This window comes from Brachyhypopomus gauderio, chromosome 18, assembly GCF_052324685.1.
Source record: "Brachyhypopomus gauderio isolate BG-103 chromosome 18, BGAUD_0.2, whole genome shotgun sequence".
Classification (NCBI taxonomy): Eukaryota; Metazoa; Chordata; class Actinopteri; order Gymnotiformes; family Hypopomidae; genus Brachyhypopomus; species Brachyhypopomus gauderio.
Window position 1 is genome coordinate 425,044 of NC_135228.1, and position 22,483 is coordinate 447,526.

General features: G+C 38.9%; 1 protein-coding gene and 1 long non-coding RNA gene across 2 annotated transcripts; both read left to right on the forward strand.

Moving 5' to 3' along the window:
- Positions 1–70: 70 nt before the first annotated feature.
- On the forward strand, positions 71–16,936 carry LOC143481340 (uncharacterized). The gene is made up of 3 exons (XR_013122013.1): positions 71–96; positions 15,552–15,587; positions 16,619–16,936. It is a non-coding gene; the product is annotated as an uncharacterized LOC143481340 (long non-coding RNA).
- Positions 16,937–17,323: 387 nt separating this feature from the next.
- LOC143481337 (uncharacterized) lies at positions 17,324–22,106 on the forward strand. Its single transcript, XM_076979317.1, has 9 exons — positions 17,324–17,687; positions 18,244–18,492; positions 19,543–19,647; positions 19,802–19,843; positions 20,117–20,149; positions 20,262–20,333; positions 20,729–20,794; positions 20,992–21,060; positions 21,593–22,106. The coding sequence occupies exons 1-9, from the start codon at positions 17,486–17,488 to the stop codon at positions 21,598–21,600; spliced, it is 846 nt and encodes a 281-aa protein (XP_076835432.1). The 5' UTR covers positions 17,324–17,485; the 3' UTR covers positions 21,601–22,106.
- Positions 22,107–22,483: the final 377 nt, after the last annotated feature.

The window sequence follows — 22,483 nt, forward strand, 5'->3', positions numbered from 1 at the left end:
ATACAGGAAGTATTGAGAATTGAACACAGACAGTTGATCAGTCAGACAGTCATTACTTGGACAGTATGGAGCTCAGTCTAGTCCTTGAGATGCTCCGTGAGTAAATGTTCTCTTTCTCCTTATGTACGGTAACTGTTTGGCAACTTTTGCTGCCGGACATGTTACCGTTTTTTTACGACTTTTTTTTTTACAGTGTATATATATATATATATATATATATATATATATATATATATATATATATATATATATATATATATTATATACTTTTATACTATATATATTTTTACAGTGTGTGTGTATATATATATATATATATATATATATATATATATAAATATATACACTGTAAAAACGGTAATATTTATATTTTTATATATTTTTATATTATATATATTTTTACAGTGTATATATATATATATATATATATATATATATATATATATATATGTGTATATATATATATATATATATATATATATATATATATATATATATATATATATATATATATATATATATAAACACACACTGTAAAAAAAAAAGTCGTAAAAAAACGGTAACATGTCCGGCAGCAAAAGTTGCCAAACAGTTACCGTAAAATTACAGTAAAATACCACACATAATTCAACAATGAATTACTGTAAAATTACAGATTTTCCCTGTATTTATTCTTTGTAATTTCACAGCCAAATTTGAGTAAAATTACAAATTTTCATTGTAAGAAAACACAGCTAGAATGTTAAAATAACAGCATAATTAGGTTACTTCATGGTATTATTTAAACAATCTACAAATGAACTTGTCAAAGTACAGAGGTAATCTGTGAATATATGTTCATATCCTATAAACTTACAGTGGATAACTGTTAAATGTTGGTTGATCAACGCACAAACTCTTACAATGTACTGTTTATCAATGAGATTTCAACATTAAAATAATTGGATTCTGCTTTTTAAATACACAAAAATAATGTAAAATTATATATTTTTAACCCTATATAAAAGTAGTTTCAAAAGTTATGTGTTTAATTTAACATCCAATGGTCCAATAAATATGCTACTATTTCCTATTAATTTACGGTGCTTGGGATGTATTAACATCTTAAGTTTCTGTTAAAACTACCAATATTACAATACATTTCTGTAAACAAATATTTTTGTGGTTATTTTGGTCTTTAAATTCCAGCTTACATGAACATTTTACAGTTACCTTTTATTTCAGCAGATAATAGAATGGTGTACTTACATAAATTAACAAACAACATTTAAAACAATGTAAAAACATTAACCAAAACAATAAAAGCAATAATAAAAGCTCAGCCATAATACATACTTTCAATCTCTTTATTTTGACAGTTGAACTTCAACAATCATGACAACTGAACTGACTAAAAAATACAAAAAACACAAAAAGATGGTTACTATGGATTTTTACAATGTTCTCGAAGTTGAAAAGATTTATATTAAATGGGATTCTAAAATATAAACAATAATGTGAACTAACAGCACTAGTTATCTTATATCATTCTCAGTTTATTGTGTAGTATGGACTGTAGCAGCACGTGCCAATTAAAAGATTCAGATTAGGATTGCTTGGGAAAAATGTTTCATTTACACACCCAGTAGAAAATCAACAACTTGAAAAATTTAGCTACACTGAATATGCTTCTACAACGAGAACTTTTAATTGGCTAATACAAAGCACAAGGGCCAATCACAGAATCTAATACTTCAATAATCGTTACAGATCATAAAAGGGCTTACACACAGTTGTTTAAGGCATTTTCAACAGTAACAGTAAGATGGTAAGGGTGGTGAAATTATTTTAAGAATTGCGCCTAGCTATATGAAACGATCACATCAAATATCTCATAGAACAACATCACTTCATTATCACTGTGCACTTGTGTTCAGTCCCAGTTCACCCACTGTTAGCTGTCACTACATAACAGTTTATCATTAACTTTATCAAAAAAGATGTCGTATTAGGACACATCCAGAAGGAAGAAAATTCCATAACTCCAGGTTTTGAACATTATGGCAGTTTCTCTCAATGATCTTGTTAGGCATCTGTCACGTAGGGCTACGCCCCCTCTCCTAGCTGTCACTCCAGTTTCCCTGTTCCTCGTGTCTGTAGTTCCTTGCCCGTTAGTCCCGCCCAGCTTGTCTGTTTCTATGGTTTCCCATTGTCTTCCACGCCCTTGTCATCAGTGTTGTCACCTGGTCCTAGTCTAGTCCTGTGTATTTATAGTCCTTGTATTTCCCATGTCTGGTTGTCGGTTGTTTTGTGCATTCATGTTCCTTGTGATCTCTAACGTTCGTAGTTTTCCGTTTCATGTCTCATTGTTTTCCCCATGATCTCCGTGTGTTCCTGCCTGGTCCGTGAGTCCTCCTAGTTGTGTTTGTAATTCATGTCCGGATTGCCTGCCCGTTTTGACCCGCGCCTGTTACCTTGACCACGTCTTTGGAATTCCTTAGAATAAATCTCGCTCTCCTCAGCGTTTGTGTCCACCTCATTGTTCTGCCTCGCGCAGATCGTTACAGCATCATTAAACCAGTACCCACTGCCGCATCTGTGAAAAAAGAAAATCAAATGTTTCTGTTTTAACCTGCAACCTGTAGGCTATATAGTAATTCTGGGACATCGTGTGCACTTTTTAATCAATTTAGAATGCATAACATTGTAACGTAAAATGTAAAACAATTCTGAAATCACAATAACCCCAAATATCAGACAGTTTTGTTTGACATCCAGGAAGATACGAGGCATGTTGGTCAGAATTGGGCCTGATTTTGGCAGCTGTGTATGGTTTTGACTCGTACCTACATTTTTACAGGGCTTGCAGCTGTAGAGTTCTTGCCCCATTATTCAGTTTCTAAAGTAAACCCATCCATTTCTGACCAGGCTTTTATTGGAGTTTGTGATTGCTTAAAGTGGAACAACCTTCAAAAGTGACTGCACATAAGCTCATCATGGGACCATTTAAAAGTCATACAAATGTTTGTATACATAACCAGAAAACATAGCTGTTTATCAAGTTAAGTAGTGAAATAGTATTACTCATGCTGGTGCCTTGATTTGTGTGCACATATTAGTCTTGAAAGAGGAGTTAGCAAAGAACATAGTAGAGGTGAAACAAGTGTAGATAGGGTGATGTGTCTGAAGATATAAGTAGAAGGTCTGACATGTTGCCAGTGGTTATGCTCCACAGGTTGGATGTGAGGAAGAGGAAAAAGAGAAGTTTTGGAAGGATCTAGATGAAGTGAAAGTATTCCCAGTGAGGAGAGAGTGGTGATTGTAACAGACCTATATGGACATGGTGAAGGAAACAGATGATGAGGAAGCAATGGGTAGGTTTGGTGTCAAGGAAAGGAACCAGGAAGGACAGATAGTGGTGGAATCTGCCAAGAGGATGGAAATGGCTGTAGTCAACACTTATTTCCAAAAAGGAACATAGGGTGACCTATGAGAGTGGAGGGAGGAGTACACAAGTAGACTACATTCTGTGTAGAAGACAAAACACGACAGAGATTGGCAGAGCTGGCCCTGACCAATGTGGTGCCCTAGGCGAGATTTTGGTTGGTGCCCCCTGCATCATCAATCATTGTGTTGATTGTGTCACTATTAAAGAAACAAATAAAAAGCAAATGACTTAAATATTACCATATAACAAGCAATTAAGGTGTTGCACAAAAAATATTTTAAAACTATTTTACATAACGTAGTGCAGAGAACAACTTTTAAATATTAATAATAAATAAAAAATAAAAATTAAAAAACATAACTACCACCAGTGCAAATCAGGGCAATTTGCCTACTGCAACATTATTATTTCAAAAGTGCATTCGTAATGAACAGTATATATTTATTTTAAGCAAAGCTAATCATAGCACCTACTAGGATTGGGCAGTATGATGACTCTTTTCACTAAGATCATACAGATCTTAGTGACGAATACAATGACGATTGAGTGTTGTGAGTCAAGCGAGCTGGTTTCAAAGAAAAACACAACAGCTACAGATTGGCAACATTTTGGATTTGTTTCAAATAAAAAGGAGACCATTGGAGCACGCCCCCACGATTTTAATTCGATAATATGATTGGTTGATAAAACTGCCAATCTATAATAAAAGCTCTCAATGTAAAATGGCCTTTCTCTCTTTTACCTAGAAATAACGGTGTGAAATATTCTGATTGGTTGATTTTTTATTTCACCACTGAGGTTTTTTAAAGCACAAGTACGAAAAGTGTATTTGAAAGCCAATTTATAGGAAAAACACAAATTATTGGTGAAGCGTTATTAACATATATTACATATAATAGATAAAGCATCCTTTTTAAGATCAATTAACCTTCAGAGAAGGCGTTGAAGTCCCTGACGATTCGCCAATGGTATAGTGTTAATTCACCACATATTACCATTATATTACCTGTTTTTACAGGTCTTTACTGGGAGATGTCACTCACTCTGCGGTGTACAGAGAAACAGTAACGAGGTGCGCAGAGCGCGCGGCGGAGGGCGGGTTGGCGCGCGGGTGATAGGTGTCGTGTGTTGTTATTATAAGAATTATTAATTTGACTAATATTATTAAACAATGAAATTATGATTATGTGGACTTTGCTTGTTGTCACATTTATTAATTGTTCATTTGTTTAAAAAAAAAAAAAAAACTGCATGCACGCGAGCGCCCCCCTGGACAGCCGGCGCCCCTAGCATTTGCCTATATCGCCTAATGGAAGGGCCGGCCCTGGAGATTGGAGACTATAAGATTGTGACAGAAGAGAGCGTGGCCAAACAGCATCGTATGATGGTGTGTAGAATGATGTAAAAAAAAACGTCAAACCAGAGAAGACCACATGGTGGAAACTGAAGAAGGAAGGAATGTGGTAAAGAGTTAATAGAGGAGCTGTTAAAGGCGCTGGGTTAGACTTGTTAAGGATAGGAATGGTAATGTTTTAACAAGTGAGGAGAGTGTGATGAGAAGATGGAATGAGTACTTTGAGGAGCTAATGAATGAAGAGAATGAAATGAAACAAAGAGTAGAGTTTGGAAAGTTTTGGAGGGGATGAAGAAGGGAAGGCAGATGGACCTGATGGCATACCAGTGGAGGTACGGAAATCTCTAGGAGAGATAGCAGTGAGGTCTTTGACTCAACTATTCAATGGTATGGAGGAGAGGTGTGCTTGTACCCATTTTTAAGAACAAGGGTGATGTACAGAGTTGTAATGAGCCACACATTGAAGATCTGGGAGAAAGTTGTAGAAACTAGACTTAGACAAGAGGGAACTATTTGTGAGCAGCAGGGTGTCATGCCAAGAAAGAGCACCACAGATGCCAACTTTGCTTTGAGGATGGACAAGTACCGATAGGGTCAGAAAGAACTCCACTGAGTGCTGTCTGCTTTTAGAGCTTGTCAAAGCAAGCTATGAACAAAAGGGAAATATCTGACTTATTTTTATATTCCCTCATTCCGTACATGGAAAAAACACTACCACACTGGCAAAGGATACTGGTTTGCGTTATTTTTAAGGAGGCTGCCGGTCTAATTAATTTACATTTCAACACTTTAACATTGTTGGATATCCTGATATCGATGTGAAACACAATAAATTAAGATTCAAATACAGAAATGTAATGTCTCTCTGAACAGCAGCATGTTGATTTGTTTTGTTTTTTACTGTGTAATGAATTCAGAATAATTCCAAATATTTTGCAGGTTTATTCAACAATAGATGAAATCTAAAATTAGATAACACGTGTACAAGTAATAATAGTGCAAACATTTTGTGCAAGGCTGTGTTCTCTCAACATTTAGTAATAATAAATAATAATAAAACATAAGTAAATAATAGAAAAATAAGGTTAAAAAATAAAAGCAAACAAAAGCTCTCTTTTCTGGTAATAGCACAAACTTTTTATAGCTAGAGCTCAGCATCACAGAAGCAACATAAAAGCACAAAAGCTTGCAGTTTTTTCTAAAAGTTAGGTATACTCTGTAAAATGCTGTTTGTCTGTACAACTTTAAATAAATACTTTTAATGTCTTTTTTTAAGTTGATTAAACACTTGGCCTGGCTGTGCTCATTTTAACTATGTTTATACTTTCGAGACTGACCGTAGCGCGACTCCGCACACCTCGCGTCACAATCTTTGCAGTGTTGTCCATAATGATATGTGGTAGTTATAAAGAAACACCCCTCAAAAACGGGAAGTAACATTTACCTGACCAATTTTAATGTTGCTTTGTGTTTCAGGTTTGAAAAGTGCTGGAATTTAGGCTAAAGTACTTGAAAATGCTTGAAATTGAAACTACTTCGTTTCACAACTGTCTGCCTGAACAGTTCTCCTGTATTACGTTAACAAATACAAGCCTCTTGTAATTCCAGGACGAAACATGAGAGAACGTGAAGACGTTAAGATTGGGCGTTTTGAAAATAAACAACCATTAAATAATGTGAATAAAAAACGCCATGAACAGATTAAAATAAACTGGCTAAAACACGTTTGAAACCAAAACTACTATAAAACAACGTGTCAGACAACAACTTGTTGTCAGAATGCTACTCATAATAAAATAATTAAACACTCCCGGCAAAGCAGCGACTTTTGAAAAAAAAAAAAAAACTAAGACATACCTTCAGTTGATATTGAACACAGACACTTGGATGAACTGGTGCTTCGGTGCTTCAGTCAGGCTCGTCTTTACCTGCGATTCCGTGAATAACTGAACGTAACGTCTCCAGGCACCTGACGCTCAAATTCAAACTAGTGATTCTCGGCATTCATTGGCTGAACAGACCAGCACCCACGATTCTGTCCAATCACCACACAGAACTGTTTGCTGATCTGTTTCCTGATAGATGAATGTATGGATGGGTCGATCTCTCCTCTCTCTCTCTCTCTGTCTCTCCCTCTCTCTCTCTCTCTGGCCCCCTCCGCAAACTTATTGCTATATATTGCAAAGTTTTAACAGGTTATCTTATGGGCCTTTCTGAAAAAAACCTCCTAATGCCTTATATCTTTGCGCCTTCTGACGAAAAGCCCTTGATTGCCTGGGATTGAGGATTGAGGGACCAGAGGGACCAAATATTTTATATTATTCACTTGCTTGAGCAGAGTGGAGCAGTATTGCGTTCTAAACTTGTTGCTTTAAATGTCATTTCAAATAAAAGGCTGTTGTTCAGTACTTAGTGTATGTGATTCAATTTACAGCTGGTTTGGTAGCAGAGTTATTAATGTATATTTAGAGAATTGGAAATGGGAAATTTAACATAAAATTTTACTTCAAATCTTAATTCACTTTAATTCCAGCTTTGGTCAAATGTAGATGTTAGGCTGCTGTTTTTGGTTAAATATAATGGTTAAATATAATTTCTTTGATAACATGGAATTTTAATATGCCATGAATTTACTGTTTGAAAATGGAAAATTACTGTGAAGTTACAAAAGGCATTGTTCTGTGTTTTTACACTGAAAACTGCATTTTTACACTGATAACTACTAAATTAAAACTCAAGACCCTTAAAAAATCCTGTTATATATCTTGTTATAAAACAAGAAATTCTTGTAATTTAAATTTACAGACTTTGACTGTATATTTGAAGGAGTTTTCTTTAAAAAAGTCATTTTCCTGTATTTTATAGGTATATTCTCTTATTATGAAAATGACAGAAACATACTGTATTTATTTACAGTAAATATCTGTTAAATATCTGTTTTTTTTAGTGTACTGTATATATATTAGTGGTGGGCCGTTATCTGTGTTATCGGCATTATTGGCGTTAACGGCGTTCGATAATGTGATACTCTTATCGATTGATATAAAAATATCGCCATTAATCTATTCTTAAAGTTATGTTGGGACCTGAGTCAAAATAGGTAAGCAAACTATTATGACTTTCACGTTGATAGTTTAGCTCGGGTGTATTCCTAACCAAATTGCACAGTAGTGGGCGAGAACGAGTTTTCAAACCTGTGAATTACAAAGACTACCACAACAAATCGCACGTGTGCTTACATGGATGCAGCCACGAAGCTGCCAGGTTTGCTTCATGGAAAATTCATTTTTAAGAATCTTCCTAATGGAGACGTCGACAAGACCACAGTTGTTTGCACCTTATGCAACGCGGAATTAGTTTATTGTACACTGTAAAAAATCTTTGTTTGCTTATGTTCTGTGAATATAAAAATTTATGTGGGCAAAGCATGAAACATAAAAATAGTTACTCCAAAAACAAAAAACGAGTTGTGCCATCAGCTGCTGCATTTTTACCATTCAACTTAATATTTTGTGTTCAGTGAATGAGCATTATGGTTCTCAGTCAACATGTCAAGTCCAAAGTAAAAAACTGTGTTGGGCGAGCAATAGTTGTCACGTTGAGGACCCCGGCCCCTCCCCTTTGGGCGTGTGTTTACGTAGTCTACGTGCATCGTCTGTGGATATTCCGTGGTTATGGTTATGTCATGTGATAATCCGTCTCACCTGTGAATCGTCTCGTAATCACATGGGGTTAATGTGGTTTGTCTATTTAATGTGCGCTCGCGCAGTGTCCTGTGCTCGTCGTTGTCTACAGTCTACACGTTGTGTGTGTATACCTGTTCTCCGTGCGCTATTGCGCGATATATATGTTAATTAAAGTGACGTCTGTCAAGACGAAATACGGATTCTGTGTCTCGTCCGTCTGTCGCCGCCCAGCGTCACAGAACGACGAGCCGACCAGAGACACCCGAACATGCCAGGATACGCCACCCGGCCTAAGAAGGCGTTGCGTCCCAGCAAAAGGCACCACCGCTCTTCCTCCTCGCCCCCGCGCCGCATAACCTCGCCGACTCGGGAACAGCTGATGTCAGACCCTGTATGCGCCCTCCAGCTGACCTCAGCCCAGAAGGTCGAGGAGAGAGACCCGGATCTGGCAGAGGTCTTCCGGCAGGGCGCGGTAAGAATCTGGAGGGAGAGACACGCTCCTCCAGCCCACGCTCTCTCGCCTCTGAGGGTGGGCTCGTTCGTCATGGGTGCTACCGAGTCCACCCCAGAGAGCGAGTTCGGAGAGGAGGACTCCGAGGAGGAGCAGGAGGAGGAGGGTGACTACCCCCCCTCGATGAATGACGCATCCACGGTGGACTATGGTGGAGAGGAGGAGGACTACCCCCCGTCTCTGGACGATACCTCCACCGTGGACTACTGTGGAGACGAAGAGGGCCACCCCTTGTCGCTGGAAGACGCTTCCGGAGGCGACTACGGGTCAGAGGAGGAGGAGGAGGAGTCCGAGGAAGAGGACTACCTCCCTCCGCCCGTTGGTTCCTCTTCCGTCAAAGGGGAGGGGGAAGAGGTCGACATCGGAGACTACCCTCCGTCGGAGCACTCGGCAGACCCCGCCGATTACGGCGAGGAGGAGGAGGAGGAACGTCCGCGGTCCGTGCACTCGGACATCTCAGAGTGCACGGACAGCGACCTGTACTCCGAGGAGGAGGTCAGTCCACCCCCCTCTGAGTGTTCGGTTGGGACGGTAAAAGGAGGGTGGAGTGCACCCTCCGGTCGTTCCGGAGGAGAGAACATGGACTGCTCTCGGGGTGGCAGTCCGGAGCAGCCCATGAGTTGGAGCCGGGGCAGCGAGGCGGAAGACATGGAGGTGGAAGAGCCCACAGCCGACTCCGGAGAGCGGTCGCGAGGCGAGAGGGACATCCCCTACGACCAGCTGGGGGGAGAGTCCGCCCGCCGCGCTGCGCCGGGCACGTCCGCCAGCCGCGCTGCGTCCGGTGGAGGGACTGCAGGAGGAGCACCGCCACCCGCAGCGCCTACTGCACCCGTAGCTCCCGACCTCTCGTCCCTCATCACTCTCCTGCTGGCGCGCAGCCTGGCGCCCATGTCGTGTGTGTGTGTTCCCGTGTTTGTCAGTCTTCCCCTGTGTGTACCAAACCCGTTTTTCCCTCTTGTGCCACTGTGTGTGAACGTGCCTGTGTGTGTGTTTGTGAACGTGCCGTTTAATGTGTTTAACGTCTTTTCCCCCGTCTTCCCAGGGAGGGTGTGCTAGGCGATTCGTGACGGACGCTTCGCCAAGGGCAGTCACCTCCCAGACGCAGGACTGAGCGCGTCGGATCCGCCCATCGTCGTGGGTTCGGGGCACTCGGTCCTGTTGGCACCCCGGGACGGGTAGTGCCCTTGGAGGGGGCGTCTGTCACGTTGAGGACCCCGGCCCCTCCCCTTTGGGCGTGTGTTTACGTAGTCTACGTGCATCGTCTGCGTCTGTGGATATTCCGTGGTTATGGTTATGTCATGTGATAATCCGTCTCACCTGTGAATCGTCTCGTAATCACATGGGGTTAATGTGGTTTGTCTATTTAATGTGCGCTCGCGCAGTGTCCTGTGCTCGTCGTTGTCTACAGTCTACACGTTGTGTGTGTATACCTGTTCTCCGTGCGCTATTGCGCGATATATATGTTAATTAAAGTGACGTCTGTCAAGACGAAATACGGATTCTGTGTCTCGTCCGTCTGTCGCCGCCCAGCGTCACAATAGTGGTAGTGGTGAAACTAATGTGCATGCTCGAGAGAAGATTTTCTTGGCACCTTCTGCACCAAAACTAAAATGAAGACCCAGCGTTTCATCATTTTTCTAGAGGACTTCAAACATTCACTGAGTGAAGTTAATGTGGATCTTTACTAAGCTAACACAACTAACTTGGTGGTGTTTGTTGAGTTTGAATTTTGAACTAGGTCGTATTTCAACATATTTTCCAAACGTATAGTTATCAAAACTAGAGCTAAGCCAACAAGTTGTTTTTCAGTGTTTAACTTTGCTATGAGTTTAGTAATGTTTAGTGTTAATACTGATTAACCGTTACGCGTTAACTGTCCATTTGGAATTTAACTACCTACGTCGGCAAAATGTTAGCATGCAGACTAACGTTAGCTACCTAGCTAGCTAGATCTGCGTAGTAATTGAGCATTTGCTGAAGCCCAATCGATTTCTAATTAAGCACTTTTTTAGATACTTTTTCCAACCACATACAGCTCCGCGGTCAGCTCCCGTTTCCCTGGATGTGTGTCGTATGCGTGTTAGTGTCCCCCTCCCTTAGAACCAGTGTGTTTTTGCCGTTAGGATATTGCTAATAAAATAGCATTGAGCTAACGTTGGTGTCATGGCTCATTCTTGTCCTCCTGACTTGACGACGTTTCAATTTTTATTACATTTATAAAGGAGCTCTCATATACCTGTTTGGTAATATTTTATGTTTACTTTTTGACATGCAAATAAAATTTACAATTACAATATACAATTATATTCTGTATATTTTGAATTTACTTTATAAAGCATAAAATGTGTAGTTCAGGCAACTTGGATACTAATGAATAATTACCTGAACTAAACAATTGTAGCTGTGTAAGGAATGCCGTCTGATATGTCCCTCCCAGCTACACCTGCTACTAATTACCACGCCCCCTTTTCAGTCACATATATACACCTTCCCACCACTTCCTCGTCGCAAAGTATTGCCGTTCCCATGCAGCATACCAAGCGTTTCCATTGCCTGTTCGATCTCCTGTGCTTTGACCCTTGCTTTCTCTCCAGACCTCGCCTCCTGCCTAGCCCTCCTGTACCTCCCAGATTCTGCCCCCCCGTTATGACCCTGGACCGTCCTGACCATCCCACGAAAACGCTGCTGTTATTACTGCGCCTAGCGCTAGTGATACTCGTGCTGTTTCTTGTAAACGTAACTCATTTGAATAAAAGCGGAGTACTTCCGCAGTTGGATCCCTCTCTGTCTGGTCAATACGTTACAAGCTGGAACAACATAAAACATTTTGTTGGACTCACTAGGTGTATTTGGTTATTATATAACATTTTGTTGGCTCAACTTATTTTCTTTAATTTGACTGAATTCTGTAGTTGTCTGCAGAACTTAAAATTTGCAATTTGCAGAGCTTAAATTAGACCAACTAAACCAGTGTAAATTAGACCAACTTTTTTACTTTTTTTGTAGGAGTTCTACCAGTCTGAAGTACCATTTAAACGCAAAGCATCTGTTTGCTGCTTGCGCTGGGTCAAGCTCTGATGTAGCCCAGGGGAAGAGTCGCCACCAAACTACTCTGAGTGCAACCGAGGCAAGGTCAGCGCAGCTCTATCAGACAAGTTGACCAATCTCCTCGCTCAGTGGATTGCCACTAGCTGCCGGCCCATAAGCATGGTTAGAAACCCTCTCATTCACCCTATCCCTATCTTTTAGTCAAAACTTGGATAGCACGCATATTCTGAATGAGCCATTCAAGACTTCAGTGAGATTAATCTAGATTAAAAAAATTAATCTATGCCCACCCCTAATAAAGGATATATATATATATATATATATATATATATATATATATATATATATATATATATATATATTAAGGATGTATATCTTCACCACTAAGGTAGATTCGATACACATCTCGATACACTGTCACCGAAACAATATAACTACGATACTCTGAAACCCCTTGTCGATACGATGCGATACAAATCACTCCTGTTCACAATATGATGCGATTCAAAATGATTTGATAACGATATGACTTATTATATGAGGATTCGGTTTGATAAATGATCATTCGTTACAGTTAGTTGAGGTTTGAGGATGTATTGGCCTAACCCACATATGTCAAAGTCAAGGCCCGCGGGCCAGATCTGGCCTGTGAATTGATTATCTATGGCCCCCTGGATGATATTTAATTACTGTTAGAACCGGCCCGCAGGCCACAGCCGCCCGCTGGTCGTGCATCTCTCGAATTTTGTACTTTGCGCGCGCCGCGCCTCAGCGCAATGAACAAAGTCATGTTTGCAGGGTACATACACCTTTACAAGGTGTAATTCAAGCACTTGTACGTCACTTTCAAGGTCCATTTCAATATTTCCCAGCACGTTAAACTTAATTAAGTTAAATATTTATACATATATTCGAAATGATTCGAAATAATTCGCTTTTTATTCACATTATTTAATGGTTGTTTATTTTCAAAACGCCCATAAATTAACGTCTTCACGTTCTCTCATGTTTCGTCCTGGAATTACAAGAGGCTCGTATTTGTTAATGTAATAAAAGATAACTGTTCAGTCAGATAGTTATTCGTTGTGAAACGAAGTAGTTACAATTTCAAGCATTTTCAAGTACTTTAGCCTAAATTCTAGCACTTTTCAAACCTTTATTACTTTATTCATGTTTGCTTGTTGAAAAATATTTTCACTTGAAATTACTGACAGATCCATAAGAAAATATTGCTTTATTCATTTAAGCATTAAATAATATACACTGTGTTAGGTCTTGGTTCAATAGGCTATGTGCAATCATTTTAATATGTTTTAATAATCATTGAACCAGTCCGGCCCTCGGCTTGTAGCAAATTTGTTTTTTCGGCCCTTGGTGTATTTGACTTTGACATCCCTGGCCTAACCCATCAGTTTTCTTAACTCAATAGCACAATTCTACTTTACTCTCTAACAATTTAAGGGACGTATGCATCTGGGGTGGGTTTCCCGAAACGTTCGTAGCGCTTCGTAACCTCGTACGAAACGTCTGAGGTTAAGAAGTACTTAGCGCTAGGAACGTTTCGGGAAACTCACCCCTGGTTGCTTTCAATTAATTAGTTTCAATTCAAACTAATACATAATATTAAAAAATGCATAATTCAGTATATTCAGACAGAGCATTAATTTATTCAAGTGAATTATTCAGTTATTTTCTCCATCTATATTTATACAAAACGTTTAAAACATAAGATGAACAGTTTTTAAAAGTACTGTATTAACATAGTGAAAATTATGATCTGCAACACTACTGTCTGCTAGACTTACGAGGGGGTAGCGGCCGCAGAGACGTCCACACCGTGCCGTCTTTTCAAGTGTGTTGCCAGGTTCGTTGTGCTACTAACGTATTTAGCCCCACGGCATTGTTTGCAGATTGCGTGCGTCTTGTCAAGTTGACCACCTCGCTTAAAAAAAACGAAATTTTGCCACACGTTTGATTTGTGTGTCTTTTTTGGTGCATTAAATATATTTGTTGTTGCTAATGTTCTCGTTTCCCTCCATCTTTGTTGTGTACGTCTGCGTGTTTGCGTCAGTACCTGAGGACACGATGGTGCATTTATGTTGCCTCGCAAAAAAAAGAAATCAATAAAAATAAAAAGTATGTTGCCTCTGAAAATACGTTAGAATAAGGAATAGATACTGGAAAACAAAACACTCAATTTAACCATGGTATTTGCCGATGCAAAAAGGCTAGAGGAGATGCACCGTAAATTCGCCCGCAAATTAAACCCGATGCACGTTGAATCAACCGGTGCAGTCGAATCGCAGACATGTGTGCCGATTCACCGATAAATTATACTATATATATTTATGTTTTAAGAATATCTAAGGCCCTCTGAGAGGGCGTAGAGGGCCCTGACGGTTCCCCACTGCATAAGCTCTGCTAGTTTCTTGGAAAATGCCACACACACTTCAGCCCTGTTCTGCTTGTTTTGTATGTGAACTGGCAACACACAACAACTGATCACCCACTGGAGGAAAATGCACCTGCAACACTGTTTCCCTCCTTTACTGGAGCAATATGATCATGTATCAGCCTGTGTGTTGGAGCTCCTATAACACTCACACACTCTTGTTTTTCCTCAGTAATGTCATTAAGACCACTGGTCTCTCCACACTGGTAGACCACTAGTCTCTCCACACTTGTAGACCACTGATCTCTCCACAATGGTAGACCACTGGTCTCTCCACACTTGTAGACCACTGATCTCTCCACAATGGTAGACCACTGGTCTCTCCACACTAGTAGACCACTGGTCTCTTGATTCATTGACTGGTTCAGTATGCAGAGTTGTATAATCCAGATTCAGAAAGTAAAAGTCTTCACCAGGATTTTGCTCAAGCTTGCTAGATTTTCTAATTAGTGCAATCCAGGTACAATTAGTGGAATCAACACAATCCAGGAAGCCTGAGCAAATTCCTGGTTAGGACTTTTACTTTCTGAACCTGGATTATACAACTCTGTCAGTATGACCCTCCTATGCTCCTTTTTGTTAGATTATGTACAAGCATGTGTCTAATTATAGTAAATACAATTACTTATATATAGTAATTATAGACTATTATAGACCTTCACTATCTGTAACATGTCATTTGATCTATTATCAGTGTTATTTGTTTGTATTAATAATTTAATGTTGATTGTTTGCATGAGCTTTTACAGTGCCAAGACAAGCTGGTGTTTCATTAAACATGGAAAATTACATACATCTAAATAATTTACATAACTAATTAAATGAACATTACACACTGCAGCAGGCCCCTCCCAATGACCATAAAAGAGGGGCACTGCTTATCTCCTGATAGCCTAGTCTCTTTTTGTGTATGAGCTGAATTACTGTATCTATGCCTACACATACCTGCATGATGGTCTTATGCCTTATTGCTACGCGTTTTACTTCTATTTTCAGCTTGTCTGGTGTGTGTTTTTTACAAAAATAAATTGTTCATTACATGTTGTTATGTACTTTTTTCCCTTATTTTTTAGTACTGAGTTCACTTCTTCGAGTTTGGCCAGCTGAAGGTGACTTCTACTTGTTTACTACTTGTCTACTACTCAAGCTTTTTGTTGTCTGTGCGAATTTAAATAATATAGATGTTTTCATGCATGGATAATGAAATTTTATCACACCTGTGGAGGGTCAAACAAACACCTGAATTAGAGGAGAAGATAGTTGTCTCCACGAAGTGTTGTGTAAATAATGTTCAGATGAGGATGGATTTACACACTTATGATCATTACGAAACGCCACATATTTTGAAGACGTGCAGTGTCCTCAACAAATACTAACACCTGTGGTAAATGTTACACTTCCTTGCTATGGATGCCCACCTACTTCCGAGTCTTTTCACAGTGTTCGTTTCCTCATTAGCTCCAGCTGTTCCTCTTTTGTTTATAGTCTGTTTTCCTGTTTAATCTTTGAGATCCCGTTTCATTTTTGCTGATTATCATTTTTGTTAGTCTTTCTCTCGCATTTAATTTCTTCCTGCTTCCTTTATTTGATTCCTAGTTATCGCGAGTACTTTCCCTTTCCCTTTTTGCTTTGCATCTTTAAACCCTTTAATGTTACAGTAAAACAGGTTATAAAAGCAATATTTACAAAGAAATAAATAGATCTGACAAAATAATTATTTCCTGAAATAATTCAATTTCAATGAAATATGATAAATTTGCACAGTGTTTTTGCAGTCAAGTCAGCCTACCAGGGGTGACGGTATTTAGGGGGACACTGTAATTACAATGTTTTGACACACAAAGCCTGAAGTAGGCTGAAACCTACCAGGGGGTGATTTAGCACCTCTTTGGTGTATTAATATTAATACTGTGTGTATTATTAATACTATTCTGCAAAAGACCCATTATTATTTGTCTTTTGTGAACACAGCCACACAAAGATTGATATAAAGTTATATATAAGCAAGAGAAGTGACTCCCAGAGCTTTGTGATATCCATCACTTTACTCATTAATGAAGGTCAGGTTAATGTGTTGTTCAATTGTGTATGAGTGAATTTACAGACTCAGCATTTTGATTGTGTATTTTCTGTTTTACAGAGAGACTCCAGGCAGTACTGAGTGTGTCTCCACAGAGCTGGCTGACTGAAGGAGTCTCGGTGACTCTAAGCTGTGAGGTCAGAGACTCCTCTACAGGATGGACATTCAGCTGGTACAGAGCTGTTCCCTATAGAGATGACTTAACTCCAATAAAAGACACTAAAGGCTATATGATGTATAGTGTAGATCTCCTCTCAGACAGCAGCAGAGGAGCTGGAGGCTCCTACACTCTCAGTCCTGCTGCTCTTCATCACACAGGAGTTTATGTGTGCAGAGCAGAGAGAGGAGAACCAGCCAATCAGACACAGTACAGTAACCCACAGCCACTATGGATCACTGGTGAGGAAATACAACAGTAATATGGGGCGGACTGTAATGTGTATGTGAAAAGTCAGAACAAACTAAATTCAACCTAGGAGCAATTTATTATATATTTATTAATCTTTTCTTGCCACTGTCACCTTTGGCTTGCTCATTAGGGATTTGGACCCATAGTATTGTTAACCTTGTAAATCCTGTAAAGCTGCTTTGAGACAACATGTGCTGTGAAAAGCGCTATACAAATAAATTTGATTTGATTTACAATGCAGAATAAAATGAAGGTGCTGCTTAAATTTGAAAATGGGAAATTTAAGACAAATATAAGTTAAACATCTTAAATAGGTCTCACTAAAATTGTATTATTGAATCAAAGATGGTGTAAAATTGGATGTTATCTTTCCATGTTAAATGTATTCACTACACTACTGCTACAATAAGAAAATAATATATCTGATTTGTGTTTTCTGTTTGTAAGGTGAGTCTCCTCCAGTCTCTCTGATCATCAGTCCCAACAGAACTCAACACTTTAGTGGTGACTCTCTTATTATGACCTGTGAGGGACAGAATAACTCTACTGGATGGAGACAATACATACAAAGTGGGAGTGTGTCAGGGTGTTCATTTGGCTGGGGATCAGTTACAGGATCTACATGCACCATCAGCTCCCTCTACCCATCCCACACTGGAGTGTACTGGTGTGAGTCTGAATCTGGAGGGAGCAGTAATCCTGTCAACATTACAGTACACAGTGAGTCTCTATGTAGTGCACTTACTTACAGAAATGGGAAACAGAAATACATATGAACTAATAGTTTCTAAAACTATTAAACTGTTGTATAACAGCAGTAATACTTCTAGACACCAGTCTTTGCCCCCTGATTACTCTCTATCTTCAGAAGCATTGCACCTGTCTGTTTTTGTGTCCTTGTTAGTGTGTGTATTTAAGATCCTGTCTTGTGTTCATGTTTGACCCCATGTTATTGTTTTTCCTGTGCCAACCGCTTTTAACTTACCACACATTTTTGTGTGCTTATCATGTGTTTATTGCATGTTTATCTTGTGTTTATTGTGTGTTTGTCTATGTTCTGCTGAGTGATGTACCTCAAGTTTTGGTTTAATTTTGTGTTCTTTGTCAAAAAAACATCTCTTACAATGACTCTCCTCTGTGTCTTCCTCCTCCTCAACATCACAAAAGTGATTACCTCATGCCACTTTGATGAATGATCATAATCATGAGTCAGTGTAAGTATTTGTGTTGCTGTTCGTCTCACTATAAATGATGAGTAAATTTTTCTCTGTTCTAGGTGGTAATGTGATCCTGGATAGTCCTGTCCATCATGTAACTGAGGGAGATCCTCTGACTCTATACTGTTTACTTCGCCCCACTGACACATCAGACCTCAGAGCTGATTTCTATAAAGATGGATTCCTCATCCAGAACCAGACTGCAGGAGAGATGACCATCCACACTGTCTCAAAGTCAGATGAGGGTCTCTACCACTGTAAACACCCAGAGAGAGGAGAGTCACCACATGGCTGGGTCTTAGTCAGAGGTGAGAAACCAATTATTTATTATTAAACCAATTTACCAAAAACTTGTTGTTTTGGGGAATACTCTAAACATTTTCTACTTCTGAGTCTGGATGGAGCAGTAATCCAGTAATCCATAACATCACAGTGCATTGAGTCTCCACGTAGCCTCACCTCTTCACAAAACACCAACCTCTTTTTCACTTTAAACATATTCTTAACACACATCTATACTCATGAAGACCTGCATTTGATAGTGATGACAAAGCACCAAATCACTTCTGCAAGTCACTCTGGACAAGGACATCTGACAAATACTTTAAATGATCATAAACAGAATACAAGGAAAACAGAGAAATTCACACACATTAGTTACATATGGTCACTCCAGGCATGTAGTTACTTTACATGTAAACATTGCTTTACATTTATAAAGGCTCTCTATATGTTTTATAAAGGAGCATTACACAGCAGAGTAGAACATTCTGCTGCCTTCAACTGAATTCAGACAAGTCAATAAAACCCCAGGAACGTGAGGAGACACTGCCACCTTGTGGCATGAATCTGTAAAAAAGATAAACATACTGTATTCATAGGGAATCTAAGTGCATTGATTATTAACCATAAAAGAAAGCTTAATAATCCTATAATGGCATAAGGTCAAACTACAATTCTGTGTAACTACATAGAATTACACCAAACAAATGATTATACAAACTAGTACAAACGTTTGAGCAAACATCCTTTCATAATCTTGAATATATTTACACAGGTTTGAATTCGATTAATAAAGTGAAATGCATTAATGTATAATTCTAAATATCGTTTTAAGGCCAGTTTGCTTGTTGAAGGAATGCACACAAATATCTAATGAATAAATATATGTTGTTTAAAGTCTGTGAACCACCACAGTGTTTCTGACCGAAACAAGGTGGACACAGGATTCACATGATGTATCACATGAATATTTTTATCACATGAATGTTTAAACATCGAACAGGGCTGATAATCAGACTAGAAAGGTACTTATATATTTTTTTCTAAATGTATATTTCCTGTTCCCATGAGTTCAGCTGGTGATCCCCCACCTCATGTCCTGGTTGGTTTATCTGTGGGTCTGAGTTTAGTTCTGCTCCTCATCTTACTGGTCCTGCTGTGGTGTTACAAAACCAGGAAAGGTCTGATATAAGCCACAGTTAATTTATGCATAATATCAATTTAAATATTATACGTTTGCATAATACATGGAACATATTTACAATATTTAACAATTTTCCTTTATTTCCATGTTGCCCATGTGTGGAATGTTTGTGTTGCTCTGTTGAAAATCAGACACCAGCCAGATATTGGATCAGACCCAGAGAGAATCAAGAGGTGAGGGGTATGGTGTTTGTCGTGTATTTGCAGCATGTTTTTCTTTTTCAGTGCTATGGGTTTTCTCGGCCATCGTAGAGAGGAGACAGGGTCCATGCCACTTCACACTGCTCAGACAATCAGACACTGATAACTTTCCTCATTAATAATTAACTTAACGCTTCATCCTCACTAATAAGCTGATTTAAATCATTTTTCTCATCTTGATTCACTTTTATACTAAATATTGTATCAGTTTGGTTTTTATAAAGATATCTTTTCTTATAACCCTAGATTCTGCTCACACTTATGACCGTGCTGACACAGGTGATGCTGTTTCATTTCCCACTGACTGTAGAAAGACTTAGTTATAGAGTGCAGCTATACAGTAAAGTCCAGAAGTCTCTTGTAGTGATTAACACACTGTACTCTGTACCAGATGAAGCTGCAGACAACCCCAGTGATGTCACTTATGCTCAGGTCATGATACACAACAAAATCAGGAATGAAGGTACATCTACATCACCCTCACACTGAGGTTTAGTTCACACATCACCCTCACACTGGGGTTTAGTTCACACATCACCCTCACACTGGGGTTTAGTTCACACATCACCCTCACACTGGGGTTTAGTTCACACATCACCCTCACACTGGGGTTTAGTTCATCACTTTCACACTGGGGTTTAGTTCATCACTCTCACACTGGGGTTTAGTTCACACATCATCCTCACACTGGGGTTTAGTTCTCTCATCATCCTCACACTGGGGTTTAGTTCACACATCACTCTAACACTGGGGTTTAGTTCACACATTACCCTCACACTGAGGTTTAGTTTAGTTATCTAAACCCACATGTCTCATTTACACCCACATTTCTCTTTTTGTATCATATTTCCATATTAGACAGAACTGTTCCAGTCCTGGACTCGCACGTCATTTACTCCCAGCTTTTGTCAGGAGGAGTAACAGGTTCTAGCACACACTGGAACACTATATAACAGAATGAACATCAGAAGGAGAGAATGAATCACATGCTGAATATTCTCTAAAAGCAAACATTCTGGGAATCTACTGTGTATGGTAGATGTTTACTGATTTGTTAGGAAGCTAAAGGTCAGTGAGATGGTTATGAATGTGTTTGCTTTGGATTTGTTCTGTTACTACAGATACTGGTGCTGGGTCCAGTGACGTCACATATGCTGAGGTTAAAATAAAACCGAAAAAGATCAAACAAGGTACAGTAGAAGGAGAGACTTTAGTGACCCCTGGTGGTAAACCAAGCAATACAGAAATAATAAATAAATAATGTAATTGAAATTTAGCTGTAACCAGAGAGTGGATCATTTCATAGAGTGTTTATCTATCTCCATTCCTGTCATTATTACCAGTATCAACTCCTATTTGTCACGGTCTGCCCCTGACTCTGATGTCAATGTCTGATGTCATTTTAACATTCTAAAACTACACTCTCATTCTAAAAATACACTCTCGACTCAGCATTCTACCTACGTCCTCTCTCATCACACTATGGTTGGAGCATCATAAACACGACAGTACAATGACCTTAAAGTAAATTTGTAGTGTGAAGTGACGTTCTCAGATTTATAATAATAATTAATAAAAATCATGAAATGTAAGATCTGTTCAATGTGTTCACACAGACTAAACAGACCAGTTTTGTTAGGTGTAGCACAGACAATGTGTAGCTGATTCTTTATCAAGAAATCTTGAGCCTAATGATTGTGTTTTCTAAATCATATTTTCAAGGTTGTTAGACCAGAGACTTTGTGGGCAGAAGACCAGAGCAGAGCACTCGCTACAAGTTTCAAGTGTTTATGCCCTATCATTGAAGCTTTTATTTGTTTTGTCAAACATGTTTTAAATGAGCATGTGTGACATCCCATGATAGCATGACATCGGCTCCCTAATCCATGCCAGTGTTGTAGCGTTGTAGTGTCCCATTCACCCTGGTAGTCCTCATCAGAGGTCAGAGGTCAAAGGCAAAGCATGTTACTAGCGTTGACCTGACCAGGTTTACATCAGTCATTATATTTCATAACACAACATATTCCCAAAGTATGGGTCATGGCAGAGGTCATGAAAACCCAACTTCCCACTCTTCACTAGCTCTGTTAATGGACTACGTACACTGCGTCCTGCAATGGAAAAGTAGTGAATGATCAAAAAATAGAATCTTTGAACGTTTATTTTTATTGCTTTTGCTTTAAAGACTTAATAATTGATTAGGCTGCTATTTGTACTGTCTGCTTGTGCCAACCAACAAAACCTCAATAGGTATTGTTTGCCAAAGTTTCATTTTCTTTATAAATTTACATTTATACTTGAGTTTATATATTTCTAAATTTTAATTTACATAATTTAGTAATGTATAAATCAATAAAATCATTTTTGTATTTTGGTGTCTTTATGAAAATATAATATAGCTGCGTGACTCATGTAACTCGTCATGATTTTTTTTCCATACACTTTTTAATTCATTTTAATACAAGACTGCTATTTTTACTCCCAACATGTTGTACATTTGCAAATAATAATAAGAAAAATAATTCAACTTCACACCGTAAAGAGGGGCAGTGGGAAGAGTGCCGATATGGAGACGTGGCTTTTTAGATACACAACGTTTATTTCAAATCAGCG